Source organism: Lampetra planeri, chromosome 3, assembly GCF_965212315.1.
Source record: "Lampetra planeri chromosome 3, kcLamPlan1.2.h2, whole genome shotgun sequence".
NCBI classification, from domain to species: Eukaryota; Metazoa; Chordata; class Hyperoartia; order Petromyzontiformes; family Petromyzontidae; genus Lampetra; species Lampetra planeri.
The window spans coordinates 17,892,775-17,914,442 of NC_136109.1; the positions used below are offsets into that span (position 1 = coordinate 17,892,775).

General features: G+C 42.6%; 2 protein-coding genes across 11 annotated transcripts in view; both read right to left on the bottom strand.

The window, feature by feature from the left end:
* The window catches only part of LOC144739339 (ceramide synthase 1-like), a 58,743-nt gene extending 53,166 nt beyond the window's left edge, over positions 1–5,577 (bottom strand). The window contains exon 1 of the mRNA XM_078622307.1: positions 4,949–5,577. Coding sequence (XP_078478433.1) covers positions 4,949–5,236 — 288 coding nt within the window. The 5' untranslated portion in view covers positions 5,237–5,577. The remainder of the gene's footprint in view (positions 1–4,948) is intronic.
* Positions 5,578–9,196: 3,619 nt separating this feature from the next.
* The window catches only part of LOC144739352 (CTD small phosphatase-like protein 2), a 30,352-nt gene continuing 17,880 nt past the window's right edge, over positions 9,197–21,668 (bottom strand). For all 10 annotated transcript variants that reach the window (XM_078622344.1, XM_078622373.1, XM_078622334.1 and 7 more), the window contains 9 exons: positions 21,105–21,356; positions 18,754–18,880; positions 17,997–18,108; positions 16,965–17,051; positions 16,334–16,396; positions 16,146–16,225; positions 14,861–14,987; positions 14,173–14,268; positions 9,197–13,480 (listed from right to left, as the gene is read on the bottom strand). In XM_078622344.1, coding sequence (XP_078478470.1) covers positions 13,415–13,480; positions 14,173–14,268; positions 14,861–14,987; positions 16,146–16,225; positions 16,334–16,396; positions 16,965–17,051; positions 17,997–18,108; positions 18,754–18,880; positions 21,105–21,356 — 1,010 coding nt within the window. In that variant the 3' untranslated portion in view covers positions 9,197–13,414. The remainder of the gene's footprint in view (positions 13,481–14,172; positions 14,269–14,860; positions 14,988–16,145; positions 16,226–16,333; positions 16,397–16,964; positions 17,052–17,996; positions 18,109–18,753; positions 18,881–21,104; positions 21,357–21,668) is intronic.

The following is a 21,668-nucleotide window of genomic DNA, read 5'->3' on the forward strand; positions in this document are numbered from 1 at the left end:
CAGGACCAGCTCAGACACGACTCGCCGCTGATGTTAGCCGTGGCCAGCAATCCACCTCGAGTCGACGGGTGCACAACTAAGTGCAGATACCTTGTGCGGTTTAGCCTTTCAAATAATCAAAACACATGAGTTCAATCCATATCACAGCTTCCAAGCCCCGGGCATAGGAGGTGGCGTTATTACCACTGTATGTGGAACGATGGTGCAGTGGTTAGCGCACTGCCCCTGATGAATCTGACGACCCAAGTGTTCTGCCCTGCCATGGTTAACATCAATAGCGAGTGATATCTGAACCGGTCCTGCCTCCACCCATTAATCAAGCCCCATTGACAGGTGTGGTGAAGTACAGTTTGTTGAAATAACCCCAATGACCCCCCCACAGTGTGGGGAGGTGTTTATCCAGCAGTGAATTGACAAAGGACCTGTATAGTATTGGTATAGTTTTGTTTAGATTACAGATAGTCCCCGAGTTACGATGCTCCGACTTACGATATTTCGATCTTACGATGGCGATACGACAAAATTTGAAAATATTTTAAATTTCACGCGGCAGGCAAACGCAGCAGCGTACAGTACAATATGATACGTTACGATACGTTCAATGCATGTATGAAACGTAGCTTTAGCGATTTCATTTTAGGGTTACCACGATACGATCAATGCATGTTAAAAGTTGTTTTTATAGCAGATAGGATTGTTTCCTGAAAAAACTTTCTATTAAATTGCATTTCATTTAGGTAGGCTAAGAATTTACCTTGTTTTTTTACTTTACATTTGACTGTGCAATACAGCATTGTAATGAATAAATACATACAGTATATAGTTTTTACAGTACGTTACTGTAACTTGCTCTGTTTTGCTAAATTGTCACCATTCTTTAAGACTCCTGGGTAGGCTAGGCCATCTTCGACTTACGATATTTTTGACTTACGATGGGGTCGTCGTAACGCATCTCCATCGTAAGTCGAGGACTACCTGTATTTGGCTGCTATACATTTCCACAACATACGTCACTTCGTTGAACTCTTATCATTTGTGGCCAGGTAGCTTCTGAAAAAGAATAGGTCAGTGGGCTTTACCTGGTAAAATTAAAAATAGTTTAGTTTTCATTATATTACTTAATTTAGTGATTTGTTTACCTTTCCTGTACTTTGCACTCCTATCGTTTTTGTATTGTTTGTTGTTGCAAGTTTCTAACCCGCTCCTACTGGACATCTGTGAGAAAGAGCTTGAAAGCTCATAGGATTTCTCCAGGATAAATACAGATTCTGAATTAAATAGTCTCCATTCAAAGGGGTACACATCTCAAGGGGTCTTTTACCATGTTAAACAAACTTGATTCACTCGTTCGTCTACTCGACACGTGTCGTTTGTATGGCCAAGATCAACACCATCACACGAGCCGATTACATCGCTCTACTGGGAGATGACAAAGATGTTAGCTGGATTGTCACATTGCAGGATCGTGAGGAGGAGGAGGAGGTGGCAGCAGCCCTGGGGAGGAGGCCTTCATCCAGCAGTGGATAGACCAGGGTCCGATGATGACGATGTTGCTTTGTACAATCGGGACAACTCGATATGGAAGGATTGATCGGTAGTAATTAGCACAATAAACATTCATCGCAAACCATCTCCTCCGAGCGGGACGGATTGTTAACATCGCAAGATCGTGCAGAGATGGTAACAGCTTGGGGGAAGATGGCATCCATCTAGCAGTGGATCGACAGAGGGCAGCGCACTTATCATTATGATGAAACAACATACGGCGTGCGTGGCGGTGTGTGCAGAGCGGTGGTGCAGCGGTTAGCGCGTTTGTGCCAGTGACGATTATCTGAACCGGTCCCGGGCCTCCCCTAGGTCGACTCAGCCTCAAATGAGACAAAGGCGGTCGGGCGTGGTGCTGGCCACCCACCCCCTCGTGTACCGTTGCAGCCTTCATAGGTGCTCGCTAACAGCACTTGCCCCTAGAGTCTGTTAAGGCTATATGGGGGATCTTTGTATTTTGCAGTGCGTGCCCCTGGTGCCGTTATTTGCCCAAGACCGGCGCCTTTCAAAACTCGTAACCCTTAATTGCTACACACATGGCGTTTATTATGCCGTGCCAAGGATATGTCAAATATATCTTGTGTCGCAACTCTTGTTGTGTCTAACGTGTGTGAATAAATGTGTGTGATCATAGACTATTGCGTGTATGGGCACAAGTGTGTGTGTGTGAGCATAAATGTGTGTGTATGGCGCAGTAGCGGGCACAGCTGGTGTGCATCTACCAGTCATCTCAGTTAGCCAACCCATGGCACCTGCTGGGTCTGTTCCCGAGACCTCCTGCACCTAGCCTGGCACAGTAGGGGGCACAGCTGATGCATCTACCGGTCATCTCAGTCAGCCAACCCGAGACGTCCTGCACCTAGCCTGGCACAGTAGAGGGCACAGCTGGTGCATCTTCCAGTCATCTCACTCAGCCAACCCATGGCACCTTCTGGGTCTGTTCCCGAGACCTCCTGCACCTAGCCTGGCACAGTAGGGGGCACAGCTGATGCATCTACCGGTCATCTCAGTCAGCCAACCCATAGCATCTGCTGGGTCTGTTCCGAGACCTCCTGCACCTAGCCTGGCACAGTAGGGGGCACAGCTGATGCATCTACCAGTCATCTCAGTCAGCCAACCCATAGCATCTGCTGGGTCTGTTCCGAGACCTCCTGCACCTAGCCTGGCACAGTAGGGGGTACATCTGGTGCATCTACCGGTCATCTCAGTCAGCCAACCCGAGACCTCCTGCACCTAGCCTGGCACAGTAGGGGGCACAACTGGTGCATCTACTGGTCATCTCAGTCAGCCAACCCATGGCACATGCTGGGTCTGTCCTGAGACCTCCTGCACCTAGCCTGGCACAGGCGCCGTGGCGAGTGGCGGGTGTTGATGTGGCGAAGTGGTTAGCGCACTGCGCTACGAACCGGAGTAACATCGTTGGCCAGTGGTTTCAGAACCCTGCCCTGGGCCTCCCTCTATGTTGACTCGGCCTAAAAGGAGTACCTCGTGCGTTGCGTAAACGTCATTATGCTGGGGAGACAAAGACGGCCGGGCGGGTTGTTCGCCACCCCCACATTGTACGACGTTCCAGCCTTCTATCGGGATGCTCTCTCAGAGCACTTGGCCGAATGCTCCACGAGGCTACGCCCGGGATTTTGTCTTTAAACTCTCCGCGTGTGCGTACACTGAACATCTGAGAAAAACAATCGATTGTGTTGTGTAATTTACATTCTTGTTGATTCATATTGCAGACGTTTTTAATGTCCCTGGGACGATTTGTATTGTGAAGGGCGCTAAAGTAAATAACGTTTGATTAATCGATTAAATCTTATACATAGCATCCCCCAAGACAATTTTAATTACACAACACTACTGGACATCTGTGAAAACTGCTGCATATCTGTGAAAAAGAGAATCGTAGCTCATCGGATTCCTCCAGTCGAAATAAAGATTCTGCATATGCGAATATATTAGGGCTCAACAATTGTGGGAAAATATCTCATTGCGATTTTTCTGACATTGAGATTTGATTTGCGATTATCTTTTTTAAATGTCAAGCTTCAATTCAATATTCGCAAGCATTACCACATGATACCATCAAAATATTAACTGCTCTATATATTCTAATGCAATGATGATAACTTAAAAGATATCAATTGCTTTCAACATGTATTTTTTTCAAATCAATATAACAATAAAACATTGAACAATTGTTAAGTTAAATAAATAATGTTATAATAATAATAAATAATAAACCAATTCCAATAAGAAAGTAAAAGGACTTTTCAAATCGCAAAAAAATCGCGGCCTTTGCGATTCGCCAATCGCATTGTTTCAAATCGCGATTTCCATTTGAAATCGATTAATCGTTCAGCCCTAATCGATATCCATTTAATGCATACGTATTTAAAACAATGACGTGTCTACGCATACAATTGAAATGTACATGCGTGTTGGTGAGAGGTGGGGGGGGAGCAAAATCCCGATTGCAGCCAGAGGCTAAAATATTGGCCGCATTATTGCATGAATCATTTGGCGAATACTGCGATGGCAGTGGTGCACAAGCACAAATACTGATGTTGTTGATGTTACTGGGTGTTTTTTGTTGTAACGTTCGTATGTGTAAAAGCCAACACACGTGGTTTGTTATTCGAGTACAGCTGTTGGCAGGGATATAGTTTGCAAGCGGGCAAATTACTCAATTGGAATGTATGGAACCAGCAGGATCCTCCTGCAAATAATATAGAGAGACTCCTGGGGTCCACAATCGTAATCATAATAATAAAGCTTCTGGGGTGAGAGGGGGGGGGAGCAAAATCCCGATTGCAGCCAGAGGCTAAAACATTGGGAAGAAATGAAAGGATAAATTGGGAGAAAGACGAGACACTTCAGTCTGGGCTGGGCAACCGAGAGAGATTCTGACAGCTGCATGATAGGGGGGGCGGGGGTCATAGGTTTACAATAGATGGCGCATAGGATGACCATACTTCACTACGCTGGTCAACGTGGGTGGGTGAAAGCGTGGAGGATTAGGGGGGGGGGGCAGAGCAGGATCGGTTCTGACATCAATGTTCTTCACCGGAGTGAGTCTGGCTGGGAATGTAACTCGCTCGGCTCGCTGGCTTCATTGCGCAGTGTGCTCAGCAATGCGTCACCCACTCCCTCCGCATTTTTTACGCCAACACACGCGTATAATGTGCGTGCATGTGTGGATGCTGTGTGCGCGTGCCGTATATTACGTGTATAGTATGACCAAGTGACCATACAAGCACCCACACATATACACACACACGCATGTACACACACACGCATGTACACACGTGCGTGTCCACCACGTGCGCGCGCGCCCGTTTCACACCGCCCCCCGCCCCCCCCATCCCCCCTCTGCAACACCCCGCCCGTCTCTCGGTGCGTCTCCTACCCCGAAGACCTTCTCCGTGGCGGCGTGGCGAAGCAGCGTCCATCCCAACGCGAGCCCGAGCAGAATGGCCGCGTCGGAGCAGCTGACGAAGGCGCTCTCCCCAAGGGCGTCCCAAGCCCCCGCGTAGCCGCAGCCGGCGCAGTCGCGCCACGCCCGACGCCACGTGCCCAGGGCCAACGAGAAGAGCTCCACGTAGCCCGGCATCTCCGCAGAAGCATCAGCGGATTGTGAGATTCCCGTGCCGCTGCTTGTGCCGGGGTTGCTCGGCCACTCGTCCTCCTCCGCCATGATGAGATTGGCGAAAATGAATCGAGAGTCGGGGGGTGGTGGTGGTGGTGGGAGGATGAGTAGCAGAGATGGAGAGGGGAGGTGACGTGGTTGATGGCAGCGGGCAGGGAAGATTGTGGCCGTGACCCGGTCCCGTTGTGTTCGAAGCGGAGAGGGGCAATGGTGGTTCAGCGGAGGAGTGGAAGGGGGGAGGTGTCGGAGTGGAAAGGGAGAGGCTAAAGGGATGGGGAGGGATGTCCGTGCCTGCGGGAGGCTTGCGGGGAGGGGATCTGGGCGCAGGGTGAGACGGATTGGGGAGTATTTAAGGGGATTGCCGAGCGCAGTGAGTGGCTGGGGCCCCTGTTCGCGTTGTGATCGCCGCCTTCTCAAAGGGCTCCCCCCCCCCTGCCCCAGAGTGATCAGCCGTGGCCGGGATTATTGAGACGCGGCCACGTTTCCTGTTGTGAGTAGCGCAGTGGAAATTTAAAAGAACCTCCCCACGTGTTATGCAAGATTGGTGGCAAAAATCTGCGGCTTGAGCTGTAACATCGGCTTAATATTTTAATGTTTCCTGGAAAGTTGGTTATTTCTACCATTGGTTTTCATCGTCTGTCGTGCTATTGCACTTCATGTATGCTGGAATTTTCATTTGCAAGGTTGCTGCGGCGGCTTACTTATGTGGATATATTTATTTTAAATGAATCGATTTAATGCCGTGGTTAAACCATGCTCAATATTCATCGACAGCCCAACCTCGCGGGCAAACAAAACAAGACAGTGCATTATCAATTGCTGAAGGTTCGGTCACATTGCTAAGGAACGTGTCTAGAATGCATAAAGAAATACGTTGATCAGATTAGTTAAAAAAAATATCCATATGTTCGCTGCAGGCTAACGACGTTGAGTAATAGATACATAAAGCCTGATTTTTTTTCACGGTTTTACTTAACTTGATTCCTCTGGGTCAAATCTTGTAATCAAACTTCCGTCCACTTCCCGTTGTCCAATCAATTTCACATTTTGCACACCTACTTAGATCCAGTGACAATGCATGGTTGTATCAAAATCGGAATAAATCAATCTTCTACTTTAAAGCAATTCACATTTTGTATGGACGCATTTTTTATTAATTATATATTTTGTGTGTAGGTCAAAAACGCCGCGGTCCCTAAACTGTGAAATCGGCGCCACGTGGCGTGTCCCAACACGTGGCGTGTCAGGCGTAGACACGTGTCGTGTCTCACCACGTGGCGTGTCAGGCGTACGACACGTGTCGTATCTCACCACGTGGCTTGTCCCAGGCGCCATTGACGCACTTCTCAAAGACCGTGAGTTTAACAAAGTTTGCAGTCGAAACGTCGTGAGAATTTTGTTTTATATTTTTATTATTTTATTGTTTCCCTTCTACGTGACTTTACCGAAAGAACCAAGAATATGAATCCCTGCAGTCACGAAAGCTTTAAATCGAAATTTTAACCAAGTTGTTAATAAATACGTTTTTTAAAAAAAACATTTTTAACGAGTTTATTTGGCTTTTGTTCATGTTTTACTCGTGGTGGACAGGATTTCGCTGTGTTATATCGCCTGCAGATTTATCCGGCAACCATCACCGCAGCTTCAAATATAAAATTACGGTTTCCCGAGGTCTAAATTTCGTGGCAGCGCTCAAACGATTAAAACAACTTTATTTTACCAAGCAAGGCGCACTGAAGATATACATCACTTTTACAAAAGCGACCTGAGCACAAATGATAGTTCAACGAAGTGGCTGACCATCATGTGGAAATTTCTAGCAGCCAAATACTCCAAAGGCATGTGTCTTAAGTGTGGAGGGAAAAGAACCGGGAGGACCTGGAGAAAAATCCTCTCTCTTAAGTGTCATTTCCACAGGGAGAACATGCACACTCCCTAATATACAGCAGGGGCTGGGCTCGAACAAATGCCCTCCTGCATACCAGGCGAATTGGTTGACATCTCATAGATAGGGCCACACGTGGAAGGGACATACATACAAAGATCCCCCGTGTAGCCTTAACAGACTGTAGGGGGCAAGTGCTGTTAGCGGGTACCTATGAAGGCCGGAACGGTACACGAGGGGATGGGTGTGGCCAGCACCACGCCCGACCGCCTTTGTCTTCCCAGTGACGATGTTTACACACCGCACCAGGTACTCATGTTGAGGCTGAGTCGACCTAGGGGAGGCCCAGTACCGGTTCAGATAATCGTCACTGTGGTGTTGGTCGTGAGCGAGAATCGAACTCGGGTCGCCAGGTTCATAGCGCAGCGTAGCGCTAACCGCTACACCACCGCTCCCCACGACACACAAACATACACACACACAGACATACACAGACACGCAGTTGCCCCTCTCTTAAGTGTCCTTTCCAAAAACAGCATTCGCCACTAAGTGGCGGTGACGTCACCACGACGCTTGTGCCAGGCTAGGTGCACCTTGAGGCCACGTGAAGTGTCAAACGCCCGCTGGCAGGAGGTCACGGGGCAGACCCAGCAGGTGCCACGGGTCGAATGATTGAGATGACCGAGATGACTGGCTGATGCACCACCTGTGCCCCCTACTGTGCCAACTTGCTGTGCTTTAGCCACCCGGCGCTCCGCTCGTTATTGTGAGCGTCGCTCCTCCGCCCTCTGTTGTTGTTGGAGGGCGACTGCCTCCCACTGCCCAGTAGCGTCCAAAAACAGCACACACATCACATCCCCCCGTGGACACATGGTGGCTTTCCGGCCTGCCCCGGTTCAAGCTGTTTGCAGTCACCAGAGGACACGTGCGCACAGACGCCGGCAATGAAGAAGAATTCTAGATTTGAAGCTTTCGTGACTGCAAGGATTCATACTCTTAGGTTTTTTCGGTAAAGTCACGTAAGTGAAAATAAATAACATAATTGAAATAAATGAAATAAAATAATAAATCACGACGTTTCGGAGGCAACACAAGTCTCCTGATGACGGAGACTTGTGATGCCTCCGAAACGCGATTTATATATAAAAAAAATGCTATTATTTTATTATTTAAAATGTTGGTCCTTTTCTTATTTATTTTTACCTACGTGACTTTACCGAAAAAACCTAAGAGAATGAAGAAAAACTTGCACGGAGAGGAAGGAGCCACCACAGGAAAGCAGACCGACCTATCCGGGATATTTCTGGACAACATCACCCGTGGTGGGGTGGGAGGGGAAAGAGAATCAGAATATTAATTTCTACTGGAGGAATCCGATTAACTATAAAGCTCTTTTTCACCGATGTCCAGTAGGGGGCACATGGTCAGAACCTTACAACCAACAATCCTAAACACGACCAAGTGCAAAGTATAGGAAAGGTAAATACATCACTTTTTTAAAATCAAATATGCAAATAAAACTAAACTATTTTTAGCTTACCGTGGCATGAACCACACACAAGCCACGGGTGTGCAGCATCAGCAGCTGCTGTTGTAGATCCCCCCAAGCCACGCGATTATTAATTCGGGTGACCCAAATCGGCTTACACTGAAGACGGACTTCACTGCGTGTTGGATCGGTGGAAAAAACTAAAATAAACCGTGACAAAGTGGCGGTGACATCCTCACGACACTTGTGCCAGGCTAGGTGCACTTTGAGGCCACGTGAAGCGTAAAACGCCCGCTGGCAAGTCACGGGACAGGCCCCAGGTGCTATGGATTGACTGAGATTACTTGGCTGACGTTCACCAGCTGTGCCCCCTACTTGTGCCAACTTGCAGTGTTTTTATCGCTCGTTGTTGTGAGGGTCGCTCCTCTGCCCTCCGTTGTTGAAGGGTGACTTGCCCCCAAATGTGTCCTCCAAGTCTCCTCCCTTACACCACCTAAAACAATATCGAACTTAAGGGACGAATATCTCGTCGCAGTTACCCAAATGACAAAGCCGGTTTTGGTTCAACGTCAGACATCTCCTAACGTCACACACGCAGCGGTGTATATAAAACAAGACTTGTTTGCACGCAAAGAAAAATACATATTGCTTTATTTTGGTACACCAAATGATGTTGCTACTTGCACTTACTATACAGCACATATAAAACGCTTTTAATAAATCCGTGATGACAAAAAAATGTCCAAGTGGGTTATGAACGAAATAAAACGGTAAACAAAAACACGTTAACTTTACGGACGGTATACATGTAAATGTGATGTTAGGTGATGTTATTGTATTTTACCTAACATGCTCAAAATCTTTTAAACTTTAATGGCGACCGAGTTTCCAGCTTAATGAACACGAGTTCAAAATGTGTTAAGGAAATTGCCATGCCGATTCACTTTGCATGCGATGTTACGCATCTCGCATGACGTTTTGGATTAAACAAGTTTTTGATTACGAACTTAACCGCTTTTTGCACTTTAAAACAAATCTGCCTCAACAGTGCATTGTGCATGATCCCTATTTAAAAATCCACTTTGCACACAACCTAGAGTTTACATAGATGGTAAGAAAAACATTTCCTTGCAACTTACCTTCACCCAGGCTTGTTGATGATAGTTTCATTCTGCCCGACCAACCATGCCGATAGCGACAATCACCACGTGCATACAGGGCTGCTCCATTCTCATGCAGACCAGGTGATCGGAATTTATGATGGCTCTTACCGGGATGTTCACCACATAATTGTCTCGACCGGACAGCAGCTGCTTGGATTGTAGCGTCTTGTGTTTTGTTCAGGTCAGTTCAATGACACACTCTGGGCAGTTTATTGGGTATCACTGTACCAATACTTTGTACATTCTGGTGCGCTTTTTGGGAGATATCATTTTAATTGGTTTCAAGAGACCGGGCAGTCATTGCTATACAAATGGCCCATTCGTGTTTCTTGTGAGAAGACCATCTCCAAAAACCAGAGGTCGCTGGACAGGGCACCCCTTATGGAAATGTAAAGTATGGAGAAGAGTTGCCACCTAGTGAGTGGGCAAGTGGTTTAATTGAGTGTAATACTGTAGCAAGCAGAGAAGCATAAAATACAATAAAATTTGGAGCGAATATGGACACCATATCGTACGAAAAATATATTTTCGTTTCACTTTAAATTCTCGAAGCACAAATCAAAGTCACAAAACATGCAGCAAGATACAACAAAGGCAATGGAGTAAACGCGCATGGCTTGATAAATCGCATGGAATTAAAAACTTGGCTGGTGCGCTCGTTTCAACACTTGTTTCAGTGGCCAAACAAAACAAACTGTGTACACCAGCCAATAGTGCGTTTTCAAGAGCAACAACCATTCATGCAAGCATCGGGCAAAGCAAATGAGAACTACATAAAATTCCAACTTGACAGGAAGCCATGTGTATAAAATGGACCTTTTCATTTCAAGATAGCACAAGCAAAAATCTGTACAGTACACAGTGCAAAACCTATAGCTCGGCTAATAGTCGGCTAAAGGTGGTGTGCGTCTGTAAGTGTCGCAAGTCGAATTGGCATATGAAATCAGTGACACCAAACGATGTCAATAACTAGCAACACTTCTGGGTCATTCATTCAAAACTTAACCACCCTATTCTTGACACAAGCTGGAAATATATACTTTACAGTATCTGATCAAAAACAATGTGTCCGTTACTTCTACTTGCTAAATATGTTGTGCCAACAGGAGCACCTGCCAAATAAGGAAAATGTTTTGCCTGTTGCAACAAGCAAATCAGTGATATGCAACAGACCCCAATGCTTTTAACATAATTACTGGTCAGTACAGTATGTAAGAGAATGCTAAATTTGAAAATGTGAATGCTGATGTGAAGTACTGTCCATGCCTTTTGCAGAATAGTTTCAAATACTTTGCTGTAAATGCAGGACACAATATTGTTTCTTCTCTTCTGTTACCCTTTCTAGAGGGCGAATTAAATTTACTGTACATATAAAATGGAAATACAAAGGAACTACAGTATTTAAAAACTAGGCATTCTTTAATCTCTCAAAACATTAACCATTCTTTAATTAAATGTATTATGTGCCGAGCTGACCCGTCATTCTGTTCAATTTTAAAACCTATAAAACTTCAGACATACCTACTACAGTAGAACTCGGATTATCCGCAGTGAATTGGGTAATATCACAGGTTGAATTCAATTGGAATTATGAAAGTGGCAAAATTCTTCACGAAAAAATGACCAAAGTTCACAATTCATGAATGCAAAATGACCAAATGTCCTAAACAATGGCTAACAAGCACCTTTAATCAAATGAATCTCTTAAGTCTGCACCTGACCCTTACTGGAATGAAATTATTGGCAGGTACAATGGTGCCCTATCTATATAAGCCTTGTACATTATTTTGATCTCTGCGTGCCAATGACTATACATTACTTTAACACAACACATTCTTTCATATCGAAGAAAGATTCCGTTTACAAGTAGGTGAAAATATGGAACCTTTATAAGTCACTTTTTTATATAAATTTCACCAGAATTTTTTGTACATTCCTTCATCTCAGATAATTCAACCCAGTGCTTAATTTTCATATGCAAAAATCCAGAACTCTCGTCTTATTTTGTCCTAAATCATGATCATATCAGAATTTATGGCAAAATAATATCGTACTGTGGATATGCGTACCTTGTAATCTGGGCGGTATAGTGTCCGACGCTGATAATCCCATCTCGAAGCCAACAACAAGGTAAAATATTGAGGAAAAAATTAAGTCCTGATTAGAATATTCTAAAAGTGCTAGTTAATATAGTACTGTAATAACTTAGATATGGCAAGTACAATTGTTTATATTAACCTCCAATTCAAAATGTAGCAATTACAGTACTTTTGGGAAAACATTGTTCTTTTAAAGCTTTTTTAAGGGAATTCTGATGTCATGGATTACCGACTGCATAAACGAATGTACCACGATTACTGAAACATGTTCCAGGGACAGTTATATCGATTATCAATGAGGTGAACCGATTAATCACAATACTGACATTAAATGATATATTATCATGTGACATTGGTTTATGCTTGCTGTTAATTCACTTCACTTGATTACAGATAATTGGAGTTCCACTGTATGTTAAAACTCAAAACCAAAACACAACCCTATTGTGTGCAACACGGGGTAGGAGATGGATCCCATTTAACCCACAATTCTTTCTGCAATCAGACACCACTCACTCTACAAATCGCCCAAGTGCCACGTTGGGCAGACAAGACGGGACACCCTTGAACGCTTCAACTTGTTCCACGCATGCACATTGGCTATTTTACAAAGCATCAGACAGGAATGTCACCGACTTTAGGATAGAGAGCGAGGGGCGGGTAAGGGTGCTTATATCCAGGAAAGCGGGGTTAGACGTACATTACATATACTCGTACACCAGTAAGAACATCTATAAACTATTATAGGCAGTTACACAGTTCTGTCCATATTACCCTGGGTTAGGCCAAGACTAAAAGTCATCACGAAAGGTGCTGCACAGCTTTTTGTACAGCCTGGAGTAAAAGCAGGCTGGTGGTCACCATTATGCATCTATTTACAAAGTTACTGACTTATCAAAATCTGCACTAAGTTGGCCATTTACATGAACATGGGTTCAGATAGGACTAGCGTTTCTTCATTCGTGTCCAGCAATACAGTCGAATGTTATGGATATGCATATAAACATCAGCAAAGATACACTGGGATCAACAGGTTAAAATAATACAAAAATACAAAGTTTAAAATTTGCGCTGCTGTTTAAAAGTAAAAACTTCCAATTTACACATTACACATTTACCCTCCTATTTTAGTCCAAGTTTTAAAAAGGTACTTGAACTATTTTTAAAAAGGGATATTTTACAAGATTTGCTGGTTTGTATAATTCACATAAAATAAAACAAACGGTGTATTTTGATAAAACGTTTACATAAACAGATCTTAAATATGTAAAATTCTTCATAGCTACCATAGAAAATATAAGGTTTCTACATTAATTTGAGCTTTTTTTTTCATTTTAGCATTTGTTATGTTTACATATAAAAAACAACAAACCTCATTATGCCAACTGATTTGGCCTAACTGGAAGATTAAACAACTTTCTGGTGGTGTCTGAAGTAGTACACTTGTTGTAAAAACAAGTTCCAAGATGTCCGGAGTTATTCAGGTGTCATACTACAATGTTGCAGGCGATGGCACTGATGTGGAAAGTGATGCTGGAAATTGAGCTGGGAAGGCCAGTAAACGGTGACAGCACCAGCACCATATCCACATCAGTCTGGCGGCAGAAGGTCATGTAGGCGAAACTGGTCGTGGATGTGTGGACGCACATCTTCCTTCTGTACGGATATTAGGGATGGAAAGAATCACATTACAATTACAGAAATGCACTCAAGTGGAGAATTCATTTCACCATAGTTCTTACCATCACACACTGTATGCCGTTTGTACTATGTAAAATGACACTATAGAGAGCATAGTGATCATGGGACCTCCCTTGCCAGTATCAAAACTGATTGGTGTGGACCAATCAGTTTCAAACACAATGCATATACTACCAGAGCATGTGTTTTTTTGCATGTTCACCACAAGTATATGTGGTTAATGCAGACATGATTCCTTGCAAAAGGTTTCTGTTTGGTGTTTTAACATCTTAACACCTGTTCTATTGCCAGAAAGGGTAAAACCTATTATTTTGAGTATAGTGAAAGCACTATATAACCTTTTTAAGGTATCAACCGAATTAAAACAAAACAGACGTGGGGAAACATGAGGGTGGTGGTGGCTATGTACGCCGGTAAACAATTGATGGCGTATCAAGAGCAAATGTCCTATGGAGAAACTGGCCCCTCTATGGGACTGTACAAATTTACACTGATGGTTCATACCCACCGACAAAAACGAGTGCCGCCACTCCTTGCTCGACTGAGCAGGGAGACAACTTGCATTTGATTTCATTCATACTAGGTTATATTTGAGGACAACACTTTTCTTAATGATATGAATCAGATCTTCTTGAAGCTTGGCTCACCATTTCCACCAGTGTCTCCAGAAAGGGAATGAGCTTCAGGAGCTCCTTGTCATTTTTATCGACAAACCAGCTCTCAATTGGGATCCCATTTGATAACTGGCAAAATAAGAGAAAAGAACAGCAAACGCATTATGGCAAACTTACATTTGCATTTTTGCAAGTCAGTTACGACTGACATTTGTTCATATTTATATATGAACAAGGTTCCTAAAACGTCACGTGCTAACCATTTACATTAAGTCATGTTTGTATCAAGCACATATACAGCAGGGCAGTCATTAGCGCACTGCGATGATTCCTAGCCACAGCGAACATCAACGGCGAGCCATTCCGGGATGCCCCTGCACAAACGCACTTTGATTAGCATGGTGGTGTACAGCCAAACAACCCCCGTGACCGATACAGTGTGGGAAGGGCCTTCATACAGCAGTGGATTGACAAAAGACTGTACCTTATTATTATTATTATTTATAATCACATATGTATGTAGGACTTCTTTCGCACCGTACGTATCCACACGTGCTAATTGTGCAACACAAACATTTGAGTTATGTTGAAAGCCGACCTTGGATGGAACCCTATACAATTGTTTTTATCTTAATAATGACTTAAAGTTCACCAAGAAAATAAGTGATGTAAATATAATTTGTGGAATAAACACTTTTCATTTAAAATTGATGTGACTTGCCTGATATGCAAAGGCCTGTGGGGAGTTGTCAACAATGATGGTCTTGGAGAGGTCCCTGCCCAAGATGTTGAGGTCCTTCACGTAGTTGCCTTGCACACATACACAGTGCTCCCGAAAGAGCCTGTGTCTGCAGAGTAATTCCACCATTAACCATATGTCACATAAATATACATGTCTCACAGATAGTCAATACATTATGCATCAAAGCATGCCCATGATTAAAACGATCAATATTGATCTTCATTCATACATAAATAAATAATCGAAAATATATAAAAACATTATGAGATCTCTTTTACCAGTGGCAAAATATAGTAGTAGGTTTTTACACTTTGAAACTGGTACAAAAGGTGTCAGTTTTGTACCAGTTTAAAAGGGTAAAAACCTACTACTATATAAAAACATGTTTTCAATAAAGTGTACTGTGTACTCTAGGATCAAAACAGTCTTGCTCAAAATGACATTTTTGCCAACGGTAACCAGCTAAAGCTATTGCAAAAACACAATGTTTAGATGATTAAATGTTCAAAAAAGAATGCAGTTTTACGGTTGATTACACTACGAAATATAGAGTATTAAAGCTTGGCAATGCATGAAGGATGTTGAGAAATGTGGCAAGCGTACCTACTTTTGCAGGTGTAAGGGCTGCTGCCAGTGTACCTTATTAATTAACTATATCTGCCATTGTGACATAGCATAAACCTACAACTTTGCCGTTAGAATGGGTACGTTTGTTTCTCATTGGTCAGATGTCCAAGCTGTAACGGATGACCCGTTAAAACGCAAGCTTCGACTCGCGCAATTGACTGCCCCGTTCACGTACACTGGATTGGCGGGATGTGAACGGGATATGCTGACTAGTGGAATGGTTTGAAAGGCTCAAAACTCAAGACATTTAAGCACAAAGGGAGGGTCGGTTAGAGACCCATTGGGGGGTCAAGGGAATGATTAGGTAAAGGGTCAGAATTGGTTCAGAAGGCTATAGAAGACTAAAGATGGGTATATAAGAACTTGAATACAGCTCACCTGGGACTACTCCATACGCGTTACATTACTAGCTCCAATTAAATGCTCTTTGTGAGTCCTCCTTTTTACAGGTACAGAACAACGTAAGCCTAAAAATAAATATTTACAAAAATGACTCCAACTTGTATAGATTTATGAGGGGTGCCCAAAATTCACAGGTATTGCCAGCATGTGGTGGAATGTAATTGAGGCATGACAAAAAGCAATCAAAGTATCAAAACATCAAAGTATAGAAGCAATAATGAAAACACCAGCTTACTTTACAAGTTTCTTTTTTGGATCCAAAATGTTCAAAAGTTTATCTGCGTAAACCTTCTTGGAGGCAGTAAAGAGGATTACCTGTAGAAAGAGACATTTTTCATCAGATGTGCACAATGAAGAGCTTATCAAAATAAAGCCTTTACGTACTGTCAAAAGATTACCATAGAATACAAACTTTGTTCTTACCTCATAGATTTTTGACATTCTTTCCAGAAACTCTCGAAAGTGTGGCCTTAACCTTACATATACCTGCAAAGAAAGCAAAATGTCAATTACTATTAGATTTTATTAAATATTTAAAAACCCAACCCAAAATACATTCCAACCCTTATATTGCATGTATATTTAGTCTGTGTCCCCAGCTGCCCAGCATGGGTTGAATCCTCATTCATGAGAAACAAACCTTTGAGGTAAGGTCATGAGTGTTTAGAGCACTCGAGTGCTATTTCCATTGTCGGGTCCATACATTTTAATAAGCAAATGCAATGACATCACGATAGTGCACTATGGTGGCTGCACCTGGTCAGAGATTTTTTAAGTATTTTGTCTCATGAATAAAGCTTCAAACTCATGTCTGACAGGCCACAACATGCAGATTCTGGGAGAGTATTTACAAGAGATACTTTTTGGGTTGTGTCTTCCTTTAACACAATAACATGTAGAGCAATGGTTCACTCTGTATGGACACAGACTGGCAGAAATATGAATGCTTGTTTTTCGCGCTTTAACGAAAATACACCTATAGACCAAACAGCAATCACATTTGGAGATCAGTGTGCTTTGAAGCCGATGTGTGTGCGGGTGCAGTTCGGGTTACCTGGTAACTGACGTCCTGGAAGAGGACGGGGAAAGTGAGTGCAGCATCCTCCAGTTCATTCAGGCTGCAGTGAACCAGCGTCTCGTCCTGTTTTTTGTGTGTTTTAGAATGGTGTAGAAAGACAACCGTTCTCAGCATACACAGACAATTGTGAACATTCCAAATTGATTTTGGTGCCAAAGTATCAAAGTCCAGACAGGTGCCATTTATGTGTAAAATGTGGTGGAGTGGTGGCCTACTAGTTCATGCAATGCAATGCTATGACCCTGGCCACCAGTTTGATTCCTGGCCATGACTAACATGAGTGGCTCACTATATTTAACCCATCCTGGGCCCTCTCCAACCTTCACCAACCAACACTGACCAGGGTGGTAAAGAATGGTCAAACAAATCTAGATTTGAAGCTTTCGTGACTGCAAGGATTCATATTCTTAGGTTTCTTCGGTAAAGTCACGTAGGTAAAACATTAAAATTAATAAAAGTAAAATAAAATAAAAATCACGACGTTTCGGAGGCAACACAAGCTTCCGTCTTCAGGAGGAACTGTCACAGCCACGACAGCTGTATCAAGTAAATACAGCTGTCGTGGCTGTGACGGTTCCACCTGAAGACGGAAGCTTGTGTTGCCTCCGAAACGTCGTGATTTTTATTTTATTTTACTTTTATTAATTTTAATGTTTTACCTACGTGACTTTACTGAAGAAACCTAAGAAAATGGTCAAACAAACCCCCCATGCACTGACATTGTGTTTAAGGCCTTCATCCAGCATTAGATTGTCAAAGGGGAGCAAATATTTACTTTCAGCTTACTGGCCTTCCAAACTTAAATTATTTTTTCCTCCAATGTTATCCAGGAGATGAAAACTATGGGCAGCTGCTAGATTTGAACCTAGGAACTTGTCAGTGTCAGCCCAGCGCTCAAACGTCCGAGCCAGCTGGCTATCTCTGTAAATTAGTATTTATATTATTCTAGACGTATCAATGAAGGAGAAAACCCAATAATGTATGGCCAAATTTTAGTTAAACACTCACAAGGTCCAGCACCAGAGAGTACTCCGGAGTGCTGCGCGTTTTCAACGGAAGCGCAGGTTTCCGAGTCAGCTGGTCTTCACTCAGTGGTGGCAGGTGCTTAATAAAATAGTACCTGTGGTAAAAAAACACATGTGCAGAAACCACATTTCCATTATACTCTTTCATAATGGAAAGAACTGCTTCGTGCACATTGTGTAAACACACTTTTATATTTATTTTAGATACATATGATAGTTCAAGAGTGACTTTACAAATTCGTAAAAATAATGGAATATTTTTAGTAATTTCACATTTCGAAAAATAATATTAAGTTAGGTTCAGCAATATCCTAGAACATTTCAAACCTTAACTTAAAATTACATTTGTTACACAAATGCACAAAGGCCTACAGTGCCTTCTTGACCAGGTCAAAAGTGTGAGGCTGGAAAAATAGGTAAAAGATGTTTCAAAGGAAGCTCTATTAGAAAAAAAAACTAGAGAAAACATATTTTGTTAAGACTGCTGCACCCAGTATGGACAACAACAAGCAGCTAAACCTGTACCCCATCCTCTTAGAGATCCGAAGCATTATCAATACATGCAGTTCTTGAGAGCAACAACCATGATATTAGTGGAAAAGAGACAAGGAGGTAAGAAAACAATGAGAGAATGTGCATTTTTTTTAACTATCACTGCAGAATAAATACAATATTAACAACTCTAAGGCTGTCAAGTATGATTTCCAATGCAATCCAGCTTAGAGCTTTGTTATACGTACGGGTCAAACACATCCCAGTCCTCCTCGTAGTTGGCTTCAGGTTGCACGGCGGAAGGATCAGAGTACACACTTTCTGCTGGGGGCATCAGCACCCGACTTGTGTCACCTGGAGCCAGGCCACTCTCAACTGCACATTACACACAATGAATTATGAGCACATACACTGCATCTAATGTGTGGTTGCTTGCAATGACTGTTAATTTAAATACTTTGTGGCAAAAAGCTGACAAGTTATTGAAATTTTCAAACAGTACTGGAAAGGGGAGGGTAATTTAATATAATTAAATACATTCCCAAATTAAATTCCAATTGTGCTACCAGTGGCATGTTATGAGATGAAGTGTGAATCAGGACGATACATTAAGCTGTGTGCATCGGCCTGCGTTAAAAACAGTCCATGGAAGGTTATATCATAGAACTACTTCTGAGATCCCATCAAGTGATCTCTTATCCACACTAGGGGGCTGAACTTTCCCACACGCTTTGTTATACAGATGCTTGCCGCATGCAAATCAAACCACAAATTCTTAGGGTTGGAACTTTCGCTTAATTAGGCCAAAAGCCAAATTCAATTATAGATGTATTTGTGCAATCATTGGTGACTAGGCGAAGACTATCAACTAGTTACATGTTTTAATCACCGAAGGCGACCTGGATATGAACCCACATTCTCAGTAGTGCCAGCTCAGTTAACTGATGATCCACCATGGGTCACCTCATGGTAGGGTAATTTTTTTATTCTTGTAACCATTCATACATCTCACTACAATATGTGAACATGGACTATGTACTACACATGGGTATTTAATTCAGTAGGTGGTTGTTGAGAAGTGCAAATTAAAGATGCTGTGATATTCTTCTCCAAAGCAGGATATGCAATCGTAAAGCGCTTGAGGTGGGGTTGGTGTTGGACTATGCAGATGTCATCATGTGCTGTAAAACTCTCAACTTGTAAGGCTGCGAGGTGCCCAGAAGATGGCAGTAGAGAACATTAGTTCATATATATTTGTATTTTTTATCTTCATTTTATTATTTGTATTCTTATTTTTAACTGAAAGAACCAAGAAGTTTACATTATAGACTGCCAGTACACTCACCCAGCTTAATAACCATTACTACAGTCTACGCTATAGACTGCCAGTACACTCACCAAACTTAATAACCAGGCTACAGTCTACATTATAAACTGCCAGTACACTCACTCCGATTAAGAACCAGGCTAAAGTCTACATTATTGTTTTTTTATTCACTTTTTTTTTCTATCTACGTGACTTTACCAAAAGAACCAAGGAATATTAGTTCATGACTCGAGTATTACTGAATTCTCATGTTTCCTCCCACATAAAAAACACTCACTGGAAAATATTTACCGACATCCCATTGAAGAACCAAACTGAAAGAGACTGCAGGCTGAATGAGACTTTTCAGTATAAAGGATTATTATAAATTCCAAACGAGATCAGATGTAGCAGTGAATTGACAGGTCTCCATTTTAAAGAATAACATCAAAGGCATCTCAGTCTTCCCAAATAATTATTTCTCACTAGTTCATAAAGCCTGTCTTCGCCAGGCAAAAGTTTTCAATAAATATAATAATTAACCTGATGATTTCTTACAATTTTTATTTACAATCAGACACTAACAACTTCTCCAAAAACGTGTAATTTTCTGCCAAAAAAACCCATTGATTGTTGATGATTTGATTCAATTGATGTTTAAAGATGTACCCATCGGAAACCGTTCAATGTAAATATTCCATTCATTTTTTTATGATAAAAAACACAAATGTATTAACTTACTCTGAGGGGAAGCTCCTATATTTTACCATTTTTTAATTATTCAGATTTGAACATCATAAAATGCATATTTTTTCATTCAAAACCGCTTTAATCCAAAATATCTCGAAAACCATAAAATATAGAATAATGGTTCTCACTTCAATTTTATTTGCTGTACAACGTTCTATCAAACAAATACACCTGCAATCTTATATTTTGAATGGTTTCTGAATGACACCTACAAAATATTTATATGGAGCACTTAAAATCGAGATTTGGGGGCCTTCAAATAAAAAAAATCTCAGATTTTTCCTGTTTCAGCTTTCGACCTTGTCGGGAAGTACCCTAGAGTTTTGAGACATACATGCAGATGAAGGTCTTTATATAGATACTGCAGTCTTGTTTTACCTCAACAGTGAAGTTTTCTCTGATTGCCAACTTTTAACATTCGTATGCAAATCAACCCCAATACAAGTTGCACACCCTTGATAATCATAGGAAACTGCACCATGGGTTGGCGGGGGGGCATTAGAACTGCAGTTTGAGAAACCCAATGTGCAACACTGTACGAACCTGTGACTTCCGGTCCCAGTGGCATGGGGATGGATGGGTAGGAAGGTGTGCCGTTGCTTTCACAGCCAACATTTTCGGTTGTGGCACCATCCGTGGCCCCACCGCCGCACGGGGCCACGCAGCTGCTGATGGTGCTGGTGCTGGTAGGAATCTCGATGGGGTGTTGCTCCAGGTCAAGCTGCCGAACCACCTCTTCCGCCTCAACGGCCTGGTCGTCCGGCGTCTCATCCGAGCTCGGCTCGCTCGCCTTGCCTGATACATGTGCACACACATAATGTGACGCTGGGATGCAGGACAACCTTTAATTGTCTGTACGATGAAGGTTCATCATGATGCACAATGGTCAAGGTGACCACAAATTAACATTAACTTTGCGCATTAATATTGGTGTCCCTGAGAATAAAACAATCTAATAGAGTTCACAGGAGAACAGAGTTATCAAAACTCCAGTGCTTGTTACCCACCATGGTCCATATTTCCATTTTCACTAATCATCTCAATTTAAGTATAAATGAAGTGGTTCCGCACTGCACATACCAAATTATTGCTTTAAAAAAAATCTCA